Source organism: Octopus bimaculoides, chromosome 10 (assembly GCF_046866305.1).
Source record: "Octopus bimaculoides isolate indiv1 chromosome 10, ASM4686630v1, whole genome shotgun sequence".
In the NCBI taxonomy this organism is placed as follows: Eukaryota; Metazoa; Mollusca; class Cephalopoda; order Octopoda; family Octopodidae; genus Octopus; species Octopus bimaculoides.
Window position 1 is genome coordinate 71,180,699 of NC_142937.1, and position 22,651 is coordinate 71,203,349.

The 22,651-nt window shown below is 37.7% G+C and overlaps 1 protein-coding gene across 2 annotated transcripts in view; it reads right to left on the reverse strand.

Moving 5' to 3' along the window:
- Window positions 1–12,975: 12,975 nt before the first annotated feature.
- LOC106882381 (uncharacterized) overlaps window positions 12,976–22,651 on the reverse strand; it is a 52,159-nt gene continuing 42,483 nt past the window's right edge. For both annotated transcript variants that reach the window (XM_089358753.1, XM_089358751.1), the window contains one exon: window positions 12,976–20,727. In XM_089358753.1, coding sequence (XP_089214879.1) covers window positions 15,563–20,727 — 5,165 coding nt within the window. In that variant the 3' untranslated portion in view covers window positions 12,976–15,562. The remainder of the gene's footprint in view (window positions 20,728–22,651) is intronic.

The following is a 22,651-nucleotide window of genomic DNA, read 5'->3' on the forward strand; positions in this document are numbered from 1 at the left end:
CATACACACACACACACACACACACACATATATATATATATATATATATATATATATATGACCGAGACCTTTGGAAATGTGCTGTGCGTGAGAAGACCCGGCAAGCCAAGTAAGATCATTGCCAGTGCCCCTGGACTGGCTCTTGTGCAGGTGGCACATGAGATGCACCATTTTGAGCGTGGCCGTTGCCAGTACCGCCTGACTGGCTCCCGTAGGATTTTCGAGCGAGATCGTTGCCAGTGCCCCTGGACTGGCTTGTGCGGGTGGCACATAAAAGACACCATTTCGAGCATGGCCATTTTCGTGCGGGTGACACGTAAAAGCACCCACTACACTCTCTGAGTGGTTGGCGTTAGGAAGGGCATCCAGCTGTAGAAACTCTGCCAAATTAGATTGGAGCCTGGTGTTGCCATCCGGTTTCACCAGTCCTCAGTCAAATCGTCCAACCCATGCTAGCATGGAAAGCGGACGTTAAACGATGATGATGATGATGATGATGATATATATATACATACATATATATAGCATCATCATTGTTTAACGTCTGTTTTCCATGGTGGCATAGGTTGGAGGGTTCGACTAAGGTCTGAGAAGCCAGGAGGCTGGCAACAACCACGATCGGTTGGTGCTTTTTACATGCCACCAGCACGGGGATCACAACTACAATTTCCATTTGATTTTGATTTTGATGTACTTGACTCAATAGGTCTCCTCAAGCATGGAATGTCACCCTACGATCCAAGGTACCTTTGAGTGGGCTGGTTATGCGACACTGGTGTAGATTACAGCTGTGAACTCACTTTATTTGTTGGGTCTTCTCAATCACAGCATACTTCCAGAGGTCTTGGTCTTTTGTCATTGCCTCTGTGAGGCCCAACGTTCGAAGGCCATGCTTCACCACCTCATCCCATGCCTTCCTGGGTCTCCCTCTACCCCGGATTCCTTCTACTGTTTGGGAGTGTCACTTCTTCACACAGCTCTCCTCATCCATCCATAGTACTCATGTACTATGGATGGATGAGGAGAGCAAACGTCTCTCTTGCACTCCACATCCGATGCTTCTTATGTCCATCATTTCTCTCATGTGTGCACACTGATATTACACATCCAGCGGATCATGCTAGCTTCATTTCTTTCGAGCTTACACATGTCTTCAGCAGTCATGGCCCATGTTTCTCTGCCGTGAAGCATGGCAGTTCACACACATGCATTGTAGAATCTACCTTTCACTTTGAGAGAGAGGCCCTTTGTCACTTGTAGGGGTAGAAGCTTTCTGAACTTTGCCCAGGCTATTCTCATTCTAGTGGTAACACTCTCTGAGTATCCACCCACATGACAGACTTGGTCACCTAAGTAGAGGAAGCTATCAACTACTTCTAGTTTCTTCCCCTGGCATGTGATGGAATTTGTTTCCTGAGCATCTGTGGTGTTTATTGCCCCTGTGCATCTGCCGCACACAAAAGCTATCTTCCTTTGATGTTGCTGCACTTCTTATGTGTCTATAGCTTACATTGGGTACATCTTATGGAGGTTCTACCTATACCTTTTCTACAGATTGAGCAGGGCCACCTACCTGAAGGGGTGTGTGATGTGTTCGCCTTCCTACTTACTAGAACTTTGGTCTTTGCAACATTGTCTCTAAGGCCCTTTGATTCTAAACCTTGCTTCCACACCTGAAATTTCTTCTCTAGTTCTGGTAGTGATTCTGCTATGAGGGCCAAGTCATCAGCATAGAGGAGCTTCCAGGGGTAACCTGTCTTCAATTCCTCTGTAATTGCCTGGAGGACTATGATGAATAAAAGGGGACTGAGGGCTGATCCTTGGTAGACCCCTACTTCTACCTGAAATTATTCACTATACTCATTGCCAACCCTAACCTTACTAACGGCATCTCCGTATAGGGCCTGTAAAGCCCTTATTAACCAATCGTCAATCCCCAGTTTCTGCATCACCCACCAGATAAGGGATAAGGCTTTCTCCAAGTCCACAAAAGCTAAGTATAGGGGTTTATCTTTGGCTATGTATTTTTCCTGAAGTTGCCGCACCAGGAACATTGCATCAGTGGTGCTTCTACCTGGCACAAAACCGAACTGCATCTCATCTAAGAAGACTCTCTCCCTACTTAGTTGGGCTATGACCCTCTCCGTGACCTTCATCACTTGATCCAGCAGTTTGATACCCCTGTAATTATTTCTGTCTAAAGCATCACCTTTACCCTTGTAGCAGTTGACTATGGTGCTGCAACACCAGTCATTGGGTATGTCTCCATCATGAACTACCTGGTTTACAATATGGGTGACTAGGCAAAAGCCCACAGTAATTCCTGATAGGCTGGGGGGTTTTCCTGGCTTCATACCCTTAATTGCTTTATCTACCAGGGTGCTGTCTATTCGGATAGCTGGTCCCTCTATTGAGTCATTTGGCAGGCTCTCCTCCTCCCATTCATTCTCCACGTTCAGCAGTCTTTCATACCGAAAGGGAAGTACATTGTATATATGTATGCATGGTACATATGTGCGTGCATGTGTGTGTGTGTGTCTGTATGTATGTAGGTGCAATTACAACATCCACACTTGTTACAAAAATACACATACACACACCCAGTTGTAGCATATCCACCTAGAACTTTGTTATTCCCTGAAGCTAGATTTTCACTGCAAAATAGGAAAGAAAAAGATTGAAAATTTATTCATCGGAAGTGAATAATTTCCATGAATGAATGAATGATTCTAAGTCAACATTGTGCAATGGACAAGAAAGAAGCTGGCCACAGATACAGTCTATGTAGTCAGTCAGTGTAGGTTAGTCAACATTTTAGCTTAGATTAAGTGATTTACTGCTAACATTATTTAATTACAAAACATAACTTTGTGATTTTGTCAGTTGAAGCAGGTTTTACTAAATCAGATGGCTTTATCACTGAGCTGTGTGCATGGGCAAACTTTTTCAAGAAGCGGGCTGCACAACTAAAAGAACTCAAGATAATTTTCATTAAACGTGCCATTCAAAAAGTCCTGCAGGCTGCAGTTTGCCAAGGACTGTGTCAAAGGTTGTTTTTATCAAATAAAAATCTTATTACAGACACTCCAATCAGCAGCACTAAAAATCATCTTTCTAGGGAATACACAAAAGGTGTGTATTGTAAGTAGATTTGTTCCAATAACAATTGTCGTTCCAAGAACAAAAAAAAAAAACAATTTATATAAACACGCACACACGTGTGTATGTGTGTGGGGTTGTCAGATAAATTGATACTTTTTTTACATTCAAAATTCTTGGATCTTTTCTGTTTGGCTGCCACTTTTCAATTTCTGTTCCAATTGATTTTATATTTAATGTAATGATGTAGTTTTGTATGCTAATCATTGACATGAAATTCATTTTCATCATAAATCAACAAATGAAGAGTTAATAGCTTTTAAAGTTTGCAAATTTTGTGTAATTTTAGCCAATCATAAGCAACAGACACATTCATACCCGTTTCCATAGTAACAAGCGAAGTATGAGAACTCTTTTGTCTGTGAGAAAGAATGTGTTGACAAATGTATTCTACATGAAACCAAGTGCATTGATGATGAGTGCCAGCCAGTTCGTGTAACCTTGTGTATATGATGGAGACACTAAAAACAGAGGAGGATGCAGTTTCTTACTTGCAAGAGGCCTCTGTAAAGTGAGGTAATAAACGACACTGTGGCACTCACCGTTGTATGGTTGAGTTATATCTCTTTGAGTTTACGTGGCGCAAGAGATATGAAAATTGTAATTTGTTCCAGAAATTACTTGAGTGCATTTCAAACTTAGGTTTTCAATGAACGGGACAATAAATTGTTTGTTTTTTTTATGTTTTTGGATAAAGCTTTCAAGTTTGATATTTTGAAAAATATTTAATTTGTAAGGTACTATTTTGGATAAATCTTTTAAGTTTGAGCTATAAGTTTGTTATTTTGAAAAATATGTAATTTGTATTGTGCTGTTTATAGCATTAAATGTATATTGAATACTTAAAACAACAAAATATGTGTTTACTCGTCTTTTTTGGTGATTGTGAGACATACAAAAAATAACAGTTAGATAGGTCTTAAATTGCGCACCCAATTTTTTTTGTTTTTGCATAATTGTATGAATTCCCATGCGTAGAATACAAATTTGCAAAACTTTTTCGGGAAAAAGCAAAATATCCCTGAGATTCAGCATGGAAAATTACATCAATACACCAAATTTCAAAATTTTCACTAAGTTTGAAATTTCCATAGGTGCAGCCAAACAGAAAATATCCTATTGTATACTGTTTTTAATGCTTCAAAAAATTTTCTTTGACATGATGATGATGATGGAGTGTCAAGTGGAAAAACGAATGAATTTAGCTGACAATGCAATACATGTTTCATTTGGGTGTGATATTTTTTCTAAGAAGCATCATGCAGGAAATAGGAACCCACTTGAGTTTGAAAGCATGACATCCTGGAAATACACTCAACATAATACAGTAAAAGCTAAACAAAAGAAATAGTGTTTTTTATTGTTGCTTTGTTTTAAAACTAAGTTAAAGACACCAATCATTCTTTTTTCTAAAGTCAAATCGCTACTGACATCCTATACCATGCAAGATTCAAGACCTGTTGTCTTAGTGTTATAACTATTTGATATTTAATGAAAAGCAGAACAAACTACATCATTTGTATTTTTTTTTCTTTTACATGTTTCAGTCATTGGATTGCGGCCATGCTGGGATACCACTTTGAAGAATTTAGTTGAACAAGTCAACCTCAGTACTTATGTGAGTGTGTGTGTTTTTTAAAGTCTGTTACTTAATCTATTGGTTTCTTCTGCCAAACAGCTAAGTTACAGGGAGGTAAAGAAACAGACACTGATTGTTAAGTGCTGATGGTGAGTACAAATAAACAAACACAAATACACATATCATCAATTAATGTCCATCTTCCATGTGGCATGGGTTGAATGGTTTGACAGGAACTGGCAAACCAGAGGGCTGCACCAGATTCCATTGCCTGCTTTAGCATGGTTCCTATGCCTTGACACCCTTTCTAACGCTAACCACTCTACAGAGTCTATTGAGTACTTTTTATGTGACACCAACACCAGTGGTGTTGCTATATAACTTGCAAGGCCTGGACTTATGCCTCAGAGGGTAACTTTCTAGGTGCAAACCCATAGCCATTCATGACTGAAGGGAGTCTTTACCCTTTACCCCAGTAGGAAAAGAAAGGAGAGATAGAGTTAGAGGGAAACAGATAGTGTTGGGGATGCTTTGAGGGGGGGACCTACCCACAGGGTACAGTGAGGGGAATATAAGTGGTACAGAGGGGGATGTTTTAAAAGAGTGAAGGGGTAATATTAGTGGTGGTGAAGAGGTGATTGAGCACACAATGGTTAGAGAAACTGGAGTGACTTGGTGAGTGGGGTATAGTAGATATATGAGGGTGTGGAGGTATGTGAAGGACGGTGGAGGGGCCTGCAGTAGGTGGGGATCATGGGTGGCAGGAAATGGAATGTGGGTGAGTTTTGACAAAGGACAGATTATGCATGCGTGTGTGGGAGGGTGGGGTGCATTGCCTCAAAGAACAAGCCTGTATGTATGGTCACAACTTTGTTTGGCATGCCTCTTCAAGCACAGCAAATCGCCAGAAATTTCTGTCCCTTGTCAACGAGGCTCACCATCAGATCATTTCTCACCACTTTGTCCCATGTCTTCCTGGGTTTGCCTTCTCCACAGGTTCCCGACATGAGTGATCTTCACTTCTTTATTCAGCTGTCCTCATCCATATGCATTACATGACCAGACCAACATAGTTTTTTTCTCTTGCACACTACATCTGATGCCTCTAATACAAAATTTTCCTCTTAAATCATTTACATTGTCATACATGCACAATGATATTACACATCCAACAGAGCATGCTGGCTTCATTTATTTCAAGCCTTTACATGTCCTCAGCAGTTACAATCCATGTTTCACTGCCATCTGCTTTTCACTCTGAGGGAGAGGTATTTTGTTACCAACAAAGTTAATAGCTCTCTGAACTTTGCCCAGCTGGTTCTTTATATATATAGGGGTAAGTTGTCTTGTCTGTCTATGATTTTCAGGTGTTTTAAGCAAATCATACCCACCATGCTAAACTGCAGCATACAGGCAAAGAAAGAAAACACATACATTGAGTATGTGCAGTCAATAATGTTTACAAAACTAGTGCTGCTTCTAATTCATAATAAAATTTCTTCTTACATAAGCATAATTGTGGTATGCCAGCAAAATGTTTTTACACTATCTGTATATGGTCATGGACTAGTGATTGAGTTCACCCCTGGTTCAATTTGAACATGTGATATTGATAAACCACCAAAATGGCGAAATATCAGTATCCATCATGCCTGAATAGGATTAGGAGTGAGTTGTCTTGCTTGTTTATGACTTTTAGGTGTTTTAACACCCAGTGCTTTGACGGAGTCATCCCAACGACACAAAACGGCAGCATACTGGTGAACAAAACATACATTGAATATGTGCAGCCAATACTGTTACATAATATATATATATATATATAATATTAGGGACAAAATCCAAAATTACAGGTAAAAACTCAATTAAAATTAAATTGAGCTTTATAGATAAAATATATAGTTTTAGGGAAAATAACCAAGTTTCAAGAACTCATCGATGAAAATCCACTATCACATATAGAAAAATTAATAATTAAAAGCACAATAAATGAGTATAATATAAAGTATAATATATATATATATATATATAGTATAATATATATATACACACATACGACAAGCTTGTTAGCCACACAGCTGTTCCTGTGCCTATTAATGTTTAATTTTGAAAATAAGATTGTGGTTGACATTGTACATAAACTGATAAAATGTAATGGAAAATCTGGAAGATTAGGAAAAAAAAAACCCACTCTCTATTCATTCTGATACTATTGGAATTGGCCTAGTGGTCTGGGTGTTCATTCCTGATGATTAGATTGTGATTACAATTCCTGAACAAAATGGTATATTGTCCTTGAGCAAGATACTTCATTTCATGTTGCTCCAGTCTATTCAGCTATGAGTAGCAGCTGTGTACAGGTGCAACCCTTTCTCCCTCTAACTACCACATCCTGGATATTCTTCTAGATTAACAGTGAGAAAACCATGTGAATGTCTTTGTCTCTATGTGATTACGAAGGCATCTAAAGCAACTAATGAAAGTAGGATATAAGTTACAGGTCATACTCGTTTGCAAGCAATGGCTGGCTGTATTTATATAGTATCAACATCATTTAACATTCATGTTCTATGCTGGTATGAGTCAGACAGATTTTAATAGACTCCAATGGGTCCAAGGACTACATGATGCTCCAGTCATCTGCTTTGACATGGTTTCTGTGGCTGACTGCCCTTCCTAACACCAACCAGTTTGCAGTATGTATTGTTACTAGCACTAGTGACATCATCATGCAGCTCACAAAACTCTCAAACTGATGGCAGTTCACATATTAAATTTAAATATTTGTATGACACCTTGGAATAAGTGTTTTTTACTATAGCTCTTGGCCAATCAAAGTCGTGTGAATGCATTTGGCAACCAGAAATGAGAGAAACCTGTTGTATGTGTGTATATATATATAATATATATATATATATATATGTATGTATGTATATATGTAATATATACATGTATGTGTCTCCTAGTGTTGACATTGTATGATAGCTGTAAATGAGTGTCATACAAGTAGTATTATTCATTACTAATAATCTGTGAAAAACATATTTGGCTATAAGGAAATATTACCTTGTTTGGCAACAGGAAGGGTATCCAGTCATAGACAGTTTGCCTCAATAACCTCCATCTACTCAAGCATGAAAAAGTGAACATTGAAATAATGATGATGATGAAAAACAAAAAAGTAACCACGATGAACCATTTTTTAAATTATGGATAACATCACAGTCAGGTCTTCTAGTTCTTTGTGGAATCCTCTGGCTTGCTTCACTTCAGTAAAAATATCTCACTTGCAGATAATACCACTAAGCTTTCTTCCTATTCCAAATTTCCTTTTTCAACCCCATTTCCAATACCTTGACGACATTGAAGACAGTAAAAAACAACCTTTTTTTTTTTTTGTTTTCAGTTTCTTTTATATTCCCCCAGTGATTCCCTGCATGGTTTCTATGAAGCAAGATCTAATGCAGATGTATTTTCTCACATTTGACACTAAGCAGTCTCTTTATCCAACAACTTCAGGAAAACTAATGCTTATCTCCTTACCATTTCCAAAGTCTCTGTTGATCTAGCATAGCTAAGTTGTCTACGCTGAGGCTCTGTGAATTCTAAATCTTTTCAGTCAGAACTTCTTTATCAAATTACTCAATCATTATAGGATTTTATTCACGCTGGTGTTCCTCATATCTATAACCCTCCTTCCGTGAGTTAATGGCCTTCTCACACACTTATGTCATTTCAAGCCAGCTTGGCACTAGTTCTGTTAAGTTTCCAAATACATATTTTTCAATGACAAGTTTCTAGTCATTCAACTTGCTTGAAATAGCAGTCAAACTCCCCTTAAACCACATCCTAGTCTAACATAAGGATACATTAGATAATGCAACCAATAAAAATACAGAATGATCACAACTAGAATACCTTGATTATATGCCTGATCAGAAAGACCAGGGACTAAATAAGGTCTCTTCTAACACCAGGACAATCTTACTTCACATTTCCTGCTGATGAGCAATACACAGCTCGTATCCCTCAAATCTAAGATATCACAATCAATTTACTTCTCAGTGACTGAGATATATTAACCACAGGTCATTAGATTTACTGTCTTTTGTTCTTATATCTCAACCTACAAAGCTTTCTTTCACCTACAATTTATTCGTCTACCCAACTTCCTTAACCCTTTGTGATTGTATATATTTAGAATGACATTATAGGGTAAGTATGAGGCCAGATCTGACCTGTAGGAATATTTTAGCCAGATATGGCTGGTTTAAATGCTAAAGGGTTAATCCTTCCCGCAAGTCACAACTTTCTCGAATTCCCTCCTACAAACATCAACAATGTAACAGTATGCTATCCTTAACCTCTGACTTCATTGAATAAAATAAAAAAATGTTGAGTGAATTTATGTACAATTTGTGAAATCATTGTTTACATTTCTCTTGTTTTTTTTTAATTATTCCAAGAGACAACCCTGAAAAAGAAATTTGCTTCTTGGTTTTTATCCTTCTACCATATTAATGGCCATTGCAGAATGTAGAAACATATCAATCTTATAATTTTAAGCCTCCGTTTTGGAATAATAAATAATGGTCTCCTTAACTGAGTGCTCCCTGAACCCTTACTCTCCTTGCTGCTTAACTGAGTGCTCTCTGAACCCTTACTCTTGGTCTCCTTGCTGCTTAACTGAGTGCTCTCTGAACCCTTACTCTTGGTCTCCTTGCTGCTCCAATGAACACTCTCAACCCTTACTGTGGTTGAGTATTCCTTTCCCTGCTGCTTAACTGAATGCTCTCTCAACTCCTATTGTGGGTAAAAGTAGTTTCTCTCCAACCGAACATAATTTCTATAGACAATCCATACCCGTAATATATATATTGCAACCACTCTAAGTTGGTTATCTAAATCTCTGTAAAACTAACCAAAAATTTTCTTTACTTAGAGGAATATGAACGATTATGAATGGCTCTTTTAAAAAAATGTCAAATCAAAATTCAAGTTGTGAAATTTTTTGTAGTATGTGTAACTATTGTCAATGGATTATCACAGGAGAAACATCAGTGAACAGGCTGTCAACAGAATTCCTTTAGGTATTTAACAAGACTCTCTGCATTAAATTCCACCAAGGAGAGAGCAAGAGGCAAAAAAAAAAAAAAAAAAAAAAAAAAGGGTAATTACTATTTAAAGTCCTAATACTCATAGGGCTGGTTACCCAGTTTCCATGGTGTATAAGTGACATTCCACCTCTGAACAGGATACCAGTCCATTGCAGGATTTACTCATTTACAGCTGAGTGAACTGGAGCAATATGAAATGTTTCGCTCAAGAACATAATGCATCAACCAGTTTGGGAAATGAAACCACATTCTTCCAATCATGAGTGCAACACCCTAACCACTAGATCATGCGCAGTAATAGGAGGTAAAAAGAAAGAAAAAAAAAAGACCCAATTCAGAGCAGTGGATTGGCAGAACTGTCAGAGTATTAAATGTCATGTATCTGTAGATCCCCCTATTCTGACAGTAACACCTATGACAACAATAGCAGTATGGGCAACTGCTTATCCATAAAGGAAGGAAGAAAGAAAAAAAAAAAACAAAACAAAAAACACTGTTGCCCAAAGACCCTAAAAGAGCAGAAATCAATTTGTAGTTTAGCTAAGTAGTGGTGAGTCAAGTCCATTAACATTTTACTTCTACCAGGAAATAAATCAAGTTAACTTCCTTCATGCTGTTTTTATTTCACTATATAGATATTTCCTCTAAAAGTTCAAGGCCTCATGAATCATCAGAAGTGATTAGTAATTCGTAAGACCTTACAAAACAAAAACCCAACCAAATCAGGCTAAATACAAAAGAGAATAAAACAAATTAAGACATCACACTAGATTAGAAACCCCATGGTTTCTTTCTCCTCCTCCTCCTCCTCACAGATCGCTATTGGTAGATTTTCCAATCTCTACATATGGTCAAAATGTCATCCCAGCTCAGAGAATCAACTTACAAAACTGAAACAAAGTTGTTCTACTACAAACCATAATTTAATGATTCTATTTCCCTAATGGCAATGATATTAGTTATTTCTAATGTTTTTGGAATTCTTATAATTACAGGATTCAGTTTAAAATGAAATCTTGCTACAGTAGATAATAGGAGTGAATCCAGCAGAAACAATCTCATTTTTTAACAGATGAGTAAGCATTAACAATAATAAAACATAGGAACAAGGCCAGAAACTTGGAGTAGCAGGGGTTAGTTAAGTTTAAATCAAACCCCAGCACTTCACTGGTACAGTATTTTATTGACCTGGGTGGGTAACAGATAAAATTGAACTAAGCAGGATTAACAAAAATATGGAATACCACAAGGCATTTTACTTGATACTCCACTGGTCCTGTTAATCCTCTTCCCTAATGGGTTCTAATTTATGTGCAAGGTCAGCAAATCTGAAGGGATGGAGTTATTTGATCACTCAAAATGCATAGAGCTCTAACTGTAGACTGCAAGGAATTTTATCCAATTCTGATTCTGTCAATCCTCAATCATAATAATCCTTTCTACTCTAAACAAAAGACCTGAAGTTTTAGGCAGCAGGGCTAGTCCAATAAACTGATCTTAGCACTCATTAACCTTGAAAGGATGAAAAGTCTGAAGAATTGCCACTAAGCATTTTGTCCTTTCTAGGGTGATCAGCTGGCAGAATTGTTAGCACACCAGGCAAAACACTTAGCATTTCATCTTTCTTTATGCTCCGAGTTCAAATTTCACTGAGGTCAACTTTGTCTTCCATTCTTATGGGGTTAATAAAATAAGCAACAGTTGAGCACTGCAGTTGATGTAAACGACTTGCCCCCTCCCAGGAACTGCTGGCTTTGTGCCATAATTTAAAACCAATAATTCTTTCTGAAATTTTATTTTGTGGGGGGACCAGTCAGAGTTATATTAACCTAGTGCTCTGGTATTTTTCACTGAACCTTAAAGAATGACCTTAAATACAACACTTATTTTAAGATTTCATACAAGTGTCTGAATTTGATATCCCAGTTGGCAAAATAACCAAGATGTCTTCATATATATATATAAACCACCTTAGCAAAACTGGCTATATTTCTCTTTAATAATAATTGTTGTGAACTCAAAAAGGCCAACTTAGTCTTTCATCCTTTCAGTATCTACCCGTCTATGGCAATGGACTGGCAGAATTATTAAAGACTTGGACAAAATCTAGGCAGGATTCATTATGTTTTGTGCCAATAGACTATTAAAAGAAGGTAACAGAGAAATCACTTCTGTATTCTTATATGAAAAATTCCTTAACACATGGTGCTCGACATATCACCAAGAGTTGTTCATGATGTAATACCACAGAAAGGAAAGGAATAGCTATTGGCAACCCAGCTTTAACAGACTCATGATCAATGATATTCCTACAGAGATGGTAGCCATGATTGAACTAAGAAAAACTATCTTATCTGATATGTCCTTTCTGTCTTCAAAATGGCAGGAAGTAATTTGAAGATTTTGGGTGCTAATCTAGCAATTTGACCATATGAAGGTATCTTCTCTAATGATTGAAGAATGAAGTCAGTTAAAATTCCATTCAGGACATTATTTCTCAAATAACTTCGAAAGGAGTTCTTTAACACAGTACTATCAAGAAAGAAGAAAAAGAACTAAATTAATCATTCTCAGGTATTTAATAGAATGGATTATTACTAATTTTCCTGTAGGTTTTCCATAAATCACCACTACTGCATTTGTCTATCAGACATCGAGTCCCTCAATTCTAAGCAATAGCATCACAAGACAAATTCTTGATCCAGTTTTGGTTGAGTTTCAGAAATAAAGTTTCATCTACTTCAAAATCAAGATGAATTTAATATATTTACCTATAAGTTAAATGAATTTTGCATAACAAATTGATAATTTGAAGAAAAAAAAAAATGGCTTTGACCAACTTATTCTTGTACAGACTGTAAGGTCAGAGAAAATAAGTAACAAGTTCAAATGGCTAAACATTTGACTCTCACATCAGTTATTTTGTTTATTAAATAGCAATGCAGCAGACAGCTTGTCAATTTATACAGTTGAGACTGGCACTGAATCTACACAACCAAACTTAAGTTGAACTAGATTTTAGAGTTTGTCCATTAATGCAGCATAGAATAACCAAAGAATAAAGTAGAAATCAGCAAAAGCCAGTCTAAGAAAATGAAAACTTCACCAGTAAGAAAAAAATAAATAGGAGAGCAAAATCCTTTATTGGTGAGCTGAAAAGGTTGGTTTACATGAGCAACATATGTGTTTTGTATGTGTGTGTATATATATAGAGAAACTGCTCTTTAGCAAGCAGTGTGAACACAATTTGACCAAGGCACTGCTCTTTACTAGGCAAACAACACACAAGTTAAGCCACACATAATCATGCATATACATAGATGAGAGAGCACAGAAAGAAAGAGAGCAGAAAGAGACCACCTGTAGTTGTCTTTCTTGAATGCAAAATAGTAAAAGGAAATTTATCAGCCAATCAAGTGTGCATGTGTTTTTACACCTGTGCACATACTTACCAGCATACATGTGATTTTTTAAATTTTTATTATTTCATTTCATTAGAGCAACAATGTATATATAGATATACTTTTTTAAAATTTGTTAAAAATACAAAATAAGATAAAATATAGAATAAATGATGTAAAGAAATCAAAAAGTTTGGAAAACAGAAAAATTCTGTCCAATAAATAGCAACACATTCCAAAAGTATAGATTTAGCGGCAAGAAAGCAGAGAGAATATTAAATAAACAAAATAGTAAACTCTGAAAATAATCTAACATTTAAATTTGTTTAATCATTTAAAAAAATATATTTTTTAAACTATTGCTAATTAAAAAGCTCAAAGCAGATTTGCTTTTATTTTTCCTTGAGCAGGGCTCCCCATCACCTCTAGTTATTTCTTGCTGCTCTTGAAGCAAGTGAATAATTTTGCCCATCCTTGTAAGTTTCAGTTTAAAGTGTGGAAGAAGAAAACATTTTTAATTTGTTCAGTGTAATTGTTCAACGCAATCGTTTTTAAATAATAGGATCATCATTATTAAGATAATCATCATGAACTTTAATATTAGAATTAGCTTTAACATAAGAGCAGTCATTCTTGTGTGAATCTGGTATAAAGAACCAATAATCCTAACTATGAGAAACAAAAAACTTCAGTTTTAGTTAAATTCGGTTTTAATTAAAACTGCACCTCCAGGTAATGTTACAATTAATATGCAGTTAACTCATAAAACATTAAATTCAATGTTAGAACAACTAGAAAATATTTAAGATACACAAATGCAAACTCAATATTGCAATAAAATAACTTATTTTATATTCAGGGGCAAAAAGAGCATTATTATTATTATTAAATAAAAAAAAAATTATAAGAATAAACCTAGACAAGCAACACAGAGGAAATTATATCACAATTTATTGAATTTCTCGATTGTATTGTAAAAAAATATTCAGAGACAGCATTGTATTTCTACCTTAGCTGTGGAGTAAAAGACAAAAAACACGAAAGCCCAACAGTAATGATTGCCATCAAAGAGAGAGGGAGTGGGGTCAGATATATAGAGAGGTAGAAAGATTAAAAAGCAAAGAGAAAATCTGGAAGATGAAGCACAGAATGAAATTTGGTTTAGCAGAAGAGAAATATTCTACACTAAAATGAAAAAGCAGTGGTCTGTTAACACATGCATGAGTGTATGTGTGTAGTCATAGCAGCAGTGGTGAAGAAAGATGAGAGGAAGAGATGTTGGGCATGGAGCTGGGTTGGGATGGGATCAAGTGTAGGTGGCAGCAAAGGACATTTTTTGCAAACAAGAAAAACAAAAAAAGGAAAACAAAAAAAAAATTACAAGGGTAAAATAGAGGAAAAATAAATAAAAAAACAGAAAATAAATAAATAACAGCTGGTTGTATCAAAGACATGGGATTGTGATTTCCATGATACAGTTGAAAGCCTTATTTTGTTTTTATTATCATTATCATATTTTAAAACAGCGTCCAAAAAAAAAAAAAAAAAAAAAAAAACCACTTTGTCCAGAATTAAATTTACTTAAACATTTTATTCTTCATTATTTTTTTGTGTTATTACTGTTCAGTAATAATATATTTTTCAAAATTTGTCAATATTTATTTTTTTGTCTTTCTATAATTTTTTTTTTTAAATTTAATGCGTTTATTAAATTTTCCAGCCAGTGGATTTAGACAGCCAAAAAAGCCATTGTGACACCAATGCAGGACATGTGTGGAGGAGACAGGGTCTAATATTTGGTTGCAAGGGAAAGTAGCGGGGGATGGGGTAGGTTCTTATTGATCAGCAATAGACATGACAACATAGCATTTTGACTTGAAGACTATTATCATTATTATTATTAAAATTATGTAGGCCTTACTGCAGGTTCCTGCATTTAGTAACGGCCTGAGTAATTTTCATCTTTCTCACTGATAACAGTAGAAAGAACCAAACATTTTACCGAAATTAAACAGCATTTCAAAAGAAAAGCGTATTCCATCCCATACACCCCTCACTGAAAAAATTTCTTAGATCCTTCTCAGCAAAACAGGTTAGAGTGGGAGGAATGAAAGGCAATGGAAATAAAAAAAAAGCCTTTGTTATAATAATAATTTTTTAATTGTCTCACTTGTTCACAAAGAGGTGGGGGGAAAGGGGCTTGAATGAAAACAAGTGGGGAGAAATTTCATGGAGACAAACTGTGTCCATTAGCCATGTTTAAGGAGAGAAGAAAGGTGAGTAGAGTGAAAGGGCAGTTCCTTGATCTAGAACTCTAGTCTATAAGCTGAGCAACTTGTTTCGTGATCCTGTAACTGGATTGTGCAACGGCTGGCAGAAGGGGCCACATCAATCTTCAGATCAGTCAATTGGTCGCGATGTAAACCCATCCAATGTCTTAATGTTTCATTATCGTATGTTGGAATAACTGTAACTTCCAGCTCTTTGTCTTCCCAGGTTTGTTTGGCGTCCAGAAGAGCATTTAATATTTGAGGGTTTGGCGAGAGGGCACTTAGCACATAGTAACGGGCTCGAATCCTCTTGAAGAATTCAATATCACTTGATGTTGGATCACCATGGTTAGGAATATATGTCAAGTCTACATAGAAAGTAGTGTGAGGGGGTAAAGGAGGAGCAGGTTTCGAGGCTGGAGAAGTACGGCTCCCACTAGTGGTAGAAGTCGGACGTTTGGTTGCTGACAGTTTGGTCTTTGATTCCGTTTTTAAAACACTGCTTGTAGTCTTGATCTCTTGTTTAACTGCTGTGGAAGATAAGGGACGTGATTTTGTCAAAGGTTTCTTCTCAGCAGTTGCTGAAGATGATCTTTTATCCAAGCTAGTAGCCGAAGTCTTTGGTTTACTCTTCAGATCTGCATCCCCATTGGCCAACCTCTTCTCAGGCTTGCTGCTTGTTGCAGTCTTTCGTTCTGTTAAAGGTTTAGATTTTCCTAAAGTTGTTGGTTTCTTAGTCTCAGTCTTTTTGTTGTCAGCTAACTTTTTATCAGTGGTCTTAGAATCTAATTTTGAGTGAGTTGTTCTAGATTTCATTGTTGTTGTTGAGCTCCTTGCAGCAGTTACACCATTTGGCTTTTTCGATTCAGGTGGTGGAGGGCTAGGGAGATTCATGGGCTTCCCCCATTCATCAGCAGGTTCAAATGGTTTAGCATCAGCATTAAAGCCTTCAAAATTAGCAGCTTGTCCTCCCATATAAGAAACATTCCCTTGTTGACCAAACGGATCAAAAGACTGTTGATTACTTGGAGAAAATGGTGGTGCAAGTGGTGACAAGTTGCTGGCATTGGTATTCCAGCCAGATGTGGCAGCTGATTGTTCAGACAACTGTTTAGATGAACCATAAGATTCATCAATATCTTTTTCGTCATCAGGTGTACCACCATCAATAGAGTCAGTATCATCTCTATCTTCAAATTCTTTTTCAGCAGTTAATCCATCTTCACTAGAGAACTCACCACTGTGAGATTGATGTACATCCACAGGTTGTCCCATTGTTTTGGCTTCTCCCTCACGTTGAGGAGTCTCATCCTTTTCAAAAGCTGCTGGTATTGAAGATACATGATCTTTAGCACCAGCCATGTGTTCTACTGCTGCTGCAACATGATCTTGTTGCTCTTCAAAGTGTTGGCCTTCAGGACTTCTTTCTTTTTCATCCCAGTCCATTGCCATTTCATTAGTTTCAGGTTGGGAAGCCACTTCAGAAGAATCTTCATCTTCCTCATCATCAATTTGGTCTTCATGTATTTGCTTGTCTGCTTCATCACACTGGTCAAGGGCTGTACCACTATCAGACTGATGCATACTACCTTTTGGACCATGGTTTTCTTTGTCTTCATCTTTTTCGTGAAATTCCATTCGTGAGGCAGCACCAAAGTCTTGTTCAGCCTCATAACCCTCAGGACTGTAACGTTCAAGTTCCTCAGTCTCACGATGCATCTCTTCGTGATTACTCTCTGGACTGATTCGATCTGACAAATGGTCATCAGATGTGCTTTCTTGTTCCTCTTGACTGTCTGCCATGTCATGCTGTTCCCTGTGACCTAAGGCTTCCTCACTTGCATGTTCCCTTTCCGGGGACTCACTTCTGGCATGCTCATCTTCATACATTGGCGACTCAGCACTAGCATGTTGCCTTTCATATTCTGGAGATTCTGTGCCAGAGTGCTCTCTTTCATACTCTGGAGATTCTGTGTCAGAGTACTCCCTCTGGTTCTCTGGAGACTCTGTGCCTCTACGCTGATTTTCAAATGTTGAAGATTCAGTAGCTGTGCACTGACCTTCAAACGAGGGAGACTCAGTGCCAGCACGTTGACCTTCAAACGAGGGAGACTCAGTGCCAGCACGTTGACCTTCAAACGAGGGAGACTCAGTGCCAGCACGTTGACCTTCAAATGAGGGAGACTCAGTGCCAGCACGCTGACCTTCAAACGAGGGAGACTCAGTGCCAGCACGCTGACCTTCAAACGAGGGAGACTCAGTACCTTTGCACTGACCTTCAAACGAGGGAGACTCAGTACCTTTGCACTGACCTTCAAACGAGGGAGACTCAGTGCCAGCACGCTGACCTTCAAACGCGGGAGACTCAGTGCCAGCACGCTGACCTTCAAACGAGGGAGACTCAGTGCCAGCACGTTGACCTTCAAACGAGGGAGACTCAGTGCCAGCACGCTGACCTTCAAACGAGGGAGACTCAGTGCCAGCACGCTGACCTTCAAACGAGGGAGACTCAGTGCCAGCACGCTGACCTTCAAATGAGGGAGACTCAGTGCCAGCACGCTGACCTTCAAACGAGGGAGACTCAGTACCTTTGCACTGACCTTCAAATGAGGGAGACTCAGTACCTGAGCGCTGACCTTCAAATGAGGGAGACTCAGTACCTGAGCGCTGACCTTCAAACGAGGGAGACTCAGAACCTTTGCACTGATCTTCAACTTCAGCATCTTGCTTTTTCTCATAATCTTGAGATTCTAGTCCAGCATCATGCTTCTGGTGTTCAGGAGAGTATCTCCCAGAAGCCTCACAACTAGGCTGATCAGATGGAAAGAGATCTTGCGGTTTCTCAGACAACAATTCTTCACATTCCGGCATTAATTGGTTCTCTTTAATCTCAGAACAATCTTCTGAGATTGAGTCATCTTTTGTTTTTTCTTCTGAAATATCATCTTGGAGATTCTGCAAAACCTCAGCCTGTGATGGCAAGGCTGGCTCCATCAAACTACCATACATAGATGTTGACATACAAGAATCCATGGGCAATGGAGGAGAAAGTTCTCTCTCGGGACTAATTTCAACTGGAGCAGCTGTTTCTGAAGTAATCTCACTTTCAGGTAAAGTTTTAGGTTTTGAAAGAAGGTCTGCAGTTATGTCCCTTGACTCATTTCCAGAAAACCCAAGCCTTGAATCATTATATTGAATAGGCTGGCTCTCAAGAACCAAATCAGGTTCTGGTAGTGACTCTGGCTGAACTTCTTCCATTTCATCAAACCCTTTGTCTTCAGAACCAGAGGATACAATCTTATCAGCTTCAATTGCATCATCAGAACGTTGAGCATGACTCATCATGTCATCATAAATACCCATATCCTCCATTTGTTTCATGTTTAATCTACTGCTAAGTTGGTCATCTTCAGGCTCAGCTGTAGCATCTCTTTCCACATGAGTTGGGTCTGGCAAAGGCTCAGGTGATTGGTTGTTCATGAGACAAGGTGATGTTGCATTCATTGATTGTTCAGATTCAGCTTTCATTGAAGGATGGCCAATCAGATCTAGTAGAGGATCTGAGGCAGGGCTGGATGTAGGAGCTGCTGCAGGTGTATTGCCAAAATCTACAAGTAGATTAGAATCTTTCTGGACTAGATCAGGAGGAGATTTTTTGACAACAGGTGCAGCTGGTTCAGAAATAGCAGGAACACCATCCAAAGGAGACTGAGCTGAAGGAGCCACTTCAGTGGGAGGCGATATTTTAGGTGAGACACTATTGCTTGATTTTGGTTTATCACCCTTTTCTTTTGCTTTGCTAGTTTTTTTATTAGTGTCATCTTTCAATCCCTTGTTGGTAGTTTTGCTAAGCGATGTCCTTGATTTCACTTCAACCCTAGCTTCACGTTTGATTGGTTCGCTCTTGCTAGCCAATGGTTTTGAAGTAGTCCTAGTAGCTTTCAATGGTGCAGATTTTTTTACTGCAGTTTTTGGGGCATTCAGATCTTTATCACAGCACTTTGGAAACTTCAACACATTTAGGGTCTTCATTTTCTCAAGACCTTCAATGATTTTATGTTGAGGAGCATTCCCAGGGAAAAATATGCGAGTAATTTTTTCTAATGGGTCAGCTGGCCGCCAGATTAAAAGTGCACATATGGACAACATGTTTGGGAGTGGACATTGAGAACCATTCACCTGAATTGATTGTTTACTCCATTGTTGATAAAATTCCTTTAATTCTTTGCTGTCTTGGACAGGATTCAAGATGTACATATCCAGAGATCCATGGCCAACTTTATGATAAAGATTCACTGGATCAATCTGTGGAGAAGTTGCAGGTCGAGAACAAGAGTTAACAACTTGTCTTAATTGTCGCACATAGTCAGTAATTTTATCTCCTTCATTAGAAAGATTTATCAGTAAACTATCTGCTGATGGTTTTCCGTCCAATTCTGATTCATCTTGCGAGTTCCGGTTACCCTTTGGGGCATTGAAGTAAACATGGCCTATCTCTGGGTGCACATTTTCAATGCTCTTACGGTGTAAGACTGAATTAATGCCAAAAAGGTTATCAATACCCAAGTGTGTGAGCAAGAGTGCATCAATGCGGTCAAGATGACGAGTGAAATCCCAGAAACAAGCCTTTTTGTTGTAGCCACCATTTACTAATAGATTGAAACCACTAATTCCAAACAAGGCAGAGTCTCCTTGGCAACCAGGGAACACGTACAGGGTTGGTTTGCTGAATCTGATATTACCAACAACATCAGAAGATCGAAGCATTTCTTTTAGAGACCTACATTTCACATAATTGCACAGGTAAGTGCTAAATTGCAAAACACCAGTCAAATCAGAAAGTTTATCCTCAGGGTTCAAATTAATTTGAAGAACTTTGCTTCCAATCTTTGAGAGGTTTGCATTGTTCCATTCTCCAGTTGCAAAACAATGAATATTTAATATACCTTCCTCTTGTTGTTTTAAAGCATTCTCAACATCAGGATCCTTCAATGTTGCAGCAAAATTGCCAAAGGAAAACGGGGCATCTTGCAAGATCCATTCTCCAGAGCCATGCAAGACATGACCTGCATATATTAAGTGATGGTACTTAACAGGTGCTCCAAGGAAGTTTTTCAAAGACCTCTTCACAGTAGTTGATTGAGGTGCTATCAATGCTTCCACAGACAAAGTGACAGAACTATAACGCAGCACTCTTTCACCTGCAAAAAAAAAAATGCAGTACAGGTAAGACAGAACAAAAGCAAGTTACAAATTAAATCATAGCAAAAACTTAAAAACAATCAATATATTCAAGATTATGTATTTGACAAAATACAAAAGATGACTTACACCTTCCCAGTTTGTTCTCAATGAAATATTTAGTTCAAATAAAATAGTTACTGCTTCAAAATAAGATGTTGAGACATCATTTTCATTCAAATATTAAAACAGAGGCTAAGTAAGAACCTCTTCAAGAAAATTCCACTTTCAAACTGTAAACCAAAGAGCTACTCCCTTCCACACAAATACTAAAAAGCTTATCACTGAAGTTACCATCTACAATGATACAATAACCTATTTGTGAAAATGACAATTATCAAGATGTTGAGTTGGCAGAATTATCAGTACACTGGGCATAATACTTTGAGGCATTTTGCCTGCCTTTATGATCGAGTTCAAATTCTGTCAAGTTGACTTTGCCTTTCATCCTTTCAGGGTTGATCAATTAAGTACCACTTGAGCGCTGAGGTTGATATAATCAACCTATCTGCTCCCAGGAAATTGCTGACCTTGTGCCAAAATTTGAAACCAAGATGTTGAGCTGGCAGAATCATAAGCACATTGGACAAAATGCTTTCTTTTATTCTTTCACTTGTTTCAGTCATTTGACTGTGGCCATGCTGGAGCATCACCTTTAGTTGAACCAGGACTTATTCTTTGTAAGCCTACTACTTATTCTGTTGGTCTCTTTTGCTGAACTGCTAATTTACGAGGACGTAAACACACCAACTTTGGTTGTCAGGCGATGGTGGGGGTACAATCACACACATATGATGGGCTTCTTTCAGTTTCTGTCTACCAAATCCACTCACAAGGCTTTGGTTGACCTGAGGCTACACTAGAAGACACTTGCCTAAGGTGCCATGCAGTAGGACTGAACCCGGAGTGATGATTCTTCTGATTTTACATTGAGATCCAATTCTGCCAAAGCCAACCTGGATTTTCAGCCTTTCAGGGTAAATGAAATAAAGTACATGTACTGAGGTTGATGTAATTGACACCCCTCACTCAAAATTGCTGGCCTTAGGTTAAATTTAGAAATAATTCTTAATGTTGAACTGCCCAACCCATGCCAACATGGAAAACAGACATTAAATGATGACTATAGAAAATTAATTTAATCAACATATTCTGCATTGTCAGAATATGGGTATATTAAAGGCAAAATTTCAACAAATTATGTTCATATTCCAAAGAACAGTACTATAAAACCTATTGAATCATTATGAAAAAGTTGATTAATTTTGAAAAGTAGGATCACTGTTAGTTGTCTGAATGACTACCTATGTAGCTGCCTTAATACGGTCTACTTTCTACCAGGGCTCAACTGGACTATACTACAACTATAAACATTTTAACTCCTATAAGAGAGAAGTAATTGCTGATATGAAAAAATCATTTCAGAAAAATGACACCAAATAAGCAAAACAACTCACTTAGAATAATCATGACAATTTTAAAACAATGACAATGTTTAATAGAGAGAAACAGTTATTTTAAAATATAAAAATTTGTAATATTGGTAGCTTGGAAATGAGTGTGATGGCAATAATGACAAGGATAAGATAAAATGACACTGATAAGATAGAGAAAAGCAAGCGAATAGAATGAAACAAGGAATACCTAGATGTTGATTTCTTGAGGTTTAAACTCATTTATTCTGAATCAATAGTGATTTGTTAATACTTTTTTTTCTTAATGGCATCGAGAGGAATAACAGCATCCAAAATTTTCGAGGCTGATGGCAGGAAGTTGTCCTCAAAGCGACCTATTCCAGATAGTTGCTATACAATGTGCTCTCCTAAAGGTGATCAAAGGGCCAAGTGATAGTATGAAACGATGCTGAATTATGCCTGTGACCCC